The sequence below is a fragment of the Mesitornis unicolor genome, unplaced genomic scaffold (genome assembly GCF_000695765.1).
Source record: "Mesitornis unicolor isolate BGI_N332 unplaced genomic scaffold, ASM69576v1 scaffold35639, whole genome shotgun sequence".
NCBI classification, from domain to species: Eukaryota; Metazoa; Chordata; class Aves; order Mesitornithiformes; family Mesitornithidae; genus Mesitornis; species Mesitornis unicolor.
This window is the reverse complement of record NW_010207167.1, coordinates 1637-4095: the sequence shown is the minus strand read 5'-3', so window position 1 is coordinate 4095 and position 2459 is coordinate 1637. Positions and strand designations below refer to the sequence as shown.

The 2459-nt window shown below is 66.7% G+C and overlaps 1 protein-coding gene across 1 annotated transcript in view; it reads left to right on the top strand.

Annotated features, from left to right (window-relative positions):
* EMID1 (EMI domain containing 1) overlaps positions 1-2459 on the top strand; it is a gene marked incomplete at its 5' end in the record, with an annotated part of 3446 nt that overhangs the window by 251 nt on the left and 736 nt on the right. Inside the window, 6 exons of the mRNA XM_010192035.1 lie at positions 148-183; positions 397-471; positions 991-1035; positions 1528-1619; positions 2240-2293; positions 2401-2454. Of these exons, the coding sequence (XP_010190337.1) occupies positions 148-183; positions 397-471; positions 991-1035; positions 1528-1619; positions 2240-2293; positions 2401-2454 (356 nt within the window). The remainder of the gene's footprint in view (positions 1-147; positions 184-396; positions 472-990; positions 1036-1527; positions 1620-2239; positions 2294-2400; positions 2455-2459) is intronic.

The following is a 2459-nucleotide window of genomic DNA, read 5'->3' as shown; positions in this document are numbered from 1 at the left end:
GGGTCCCTGGGGTGGGTGATGGGTTTGTCCCGTGCAGCAGAGGGTGCTGAGCGCCCGAGGGGTGCGGGATGCGGGGATGCGGAGCTCTGTGCCCCTCCAGTGCATCCCTGCAGGGCATCCCCCGGTGACTCCTGGGTTTTCTTCCAGTGCTTTGCCCAGTTCCCCAGAGCAGAGGAGGCTCGGGTGAGTGAAGCGTGGGGCTGAGCCGCTACCCCAAACTGACCCCCCTACCCCATCCCCAGGGTGGTTCCTGCTGGGGCAGGACACAGCCCTGTACCCCTGCTGTGGGAGCAGCCGGGGCTGTGGGGAGCAGAGGTTGCTTGGGGGGGGCACTTGGTGGGGTTTGGCCATGGGCAGAGCTGGTCCTGGCTCCTGACGTGTCCCTGCTCTCCATAGGGTGACAGCCCTGACTGCGTGGGTGACCCTGGGCTGCCAGGAACCCCGGGCATCCCCGGCGAGAGAGGCGAGCAGGTGGGTGCACTCTCCTGGACCTGCTCCCCTGGACCCCCCCCTGCCATCCCTGCCCTTCCTGGTGCCCATGGTGCCCATGGCTGGTCCCAGGGAGCTGGAGCCAGGCCATGTCCCTGTCCCCATCCCCATCCCCTGGCCATGGTCACATCTGTCACCGCCATCTCTCCCCAGGGCTCACCAGGACTGCGGGGACCCCCAGGGCCACCCGGGCCTGTTGTAAGTAGCCCTGCCCAGGGCGAGGGGCTGCTGGGCTGTGTGGGATTCATGTTATGGACCTGGGGGGCTTACAGCCCCCCACTGCGAGTCACCAAGGGACCCTGCTGCCCTGCCCCGAGGCCACAGTGATGGGCAGAGGTGCGGCATAGCGTGGCTGTCCCCCGGCGAGGCTGGAGATGGAGGTGAAGGCGCTGCCGACCTGAAGATGGAGCAGAAGCCTGGTCACTCTGCAGCACCCCCAGGGCTCAGCCCAGGCTCCCCGGAGCCGTGTCCAGGCTGTGACCTCCCTGTTTCTCCCCTCAGGGCCCCCCAGGCTTTCCTGGAACGCCTGGCGCACCCGGACTGCCCGTAAGGACCCAGCACGGCTCTGCTCTGTGCCCTCTGTCGCTGCCGCTTGGTTTGGCTGTGTCCCCCCCTGTACCCCCTGGGAGCAGCCGCGGCCCCTTCCCTTCCACCCCATCTCCATCCTCCCATTTCCATCTCCTCCATCCCCATGCAGGGCACTCAGCGGAGCTGGGGTCTGCACGTTTGGGAATGACCTTCCTGAGCTCAGGGACCTGGTGCTGGCTCTCATTAGCCCCAATGCAGTTGTCACCGGTGCCCTGTGTCGGGGTCCTTTGCTGCTGCGGCACCCAGCTTGGTTCAGGGTTGTGCTCGACGTACTGGGGACCTGCAGCCCCGTTTTGGTGCCTGTGGCTCATTGCAGCTCCCACAGGGTGGGCTTGGGTGCACCAATGGCACCCCCAGAGACTCTCCTTGCGGAGGCCAGAAGGGGTCACCCCATGCAGCTGGAGCTGCCTGGGTTCATCCTCCCCTGATCCCTGGCTCCTCTGGGGTCAGCCAGCCTCCATCTCCATCTTCATTGTCATCTCCATCATCATCTCCATCTTCATCCTCATCCTCCTGCTCCTGCCTGTGCTCCCTTCTCGCAGGTGGTGGGGCCGTGCCGGTGGCTCTTGGAGGATCCTGCCCTCCTGCTCCTGTCCCCTTGTCCACTAATGTCACCGTAACACCACGGTCTGTGTGGGTGTCTGTGGGTCTGTCTCTGTGGTCCATGTGGGTCGTCGCTCTGCGGTGTGCCAGCGTGTCCTGTGCAGCCCCGGCACCGCGTCACCCCACTAACCCGCCCCAGTGACACGGAGCCCAGGGGCTCATGGCTGTCACCCATGTCACCCGTGCATGGGAGGACGGGGAGGCAGCGGGTGGCAGATGCTGGAGCTGTGGGCCGAAGCGTGTCCAGTGGCTGGGGTGCTGGAGCTGGGCACCCCACACAGCCCCCCAGGGCTGAGCTCCAGTGCTGCCCGTGGGTCCTGCATGGGGACATGGGCAGCAGTGACCTGTGTCTGGGTATGAACGTACCCGGGCACGCTCGGACATCGAGCAGGTCCTCCCCAGTGCCCGGAGGTGCTGCGCAGGCTGGGACCAGTGTGGGCTGGTGGAGATCCCAGTCCCTATGGGCTGTGCCCATGTCCTTGGCTGTGCTGCCGGGTGGGCACAGCCCTGGGCAGGGGCTGCAGGACCCCCCTGCAGCTCCTCTCCTCTCCCTCCCAAGGGTCTCCAGGGGGAACGTGGCCCCACTGGACTTGCTGGAGCCAAAGGGGAGCCGGTGAGTGGTGTGGGAGGAGGGGATAGGGGGGACATCGGTGCCCCGTGGGCTTTGGGCACCTGGCAGGGGCATTGCGGGTGGCTCAGCATCCTCCTCCTCCCGTGCAGGGACCTCCAGGGCAGCCCGGATACCCTGGCGCCACCGGGCCCCCCGGACTTCCTGTGAG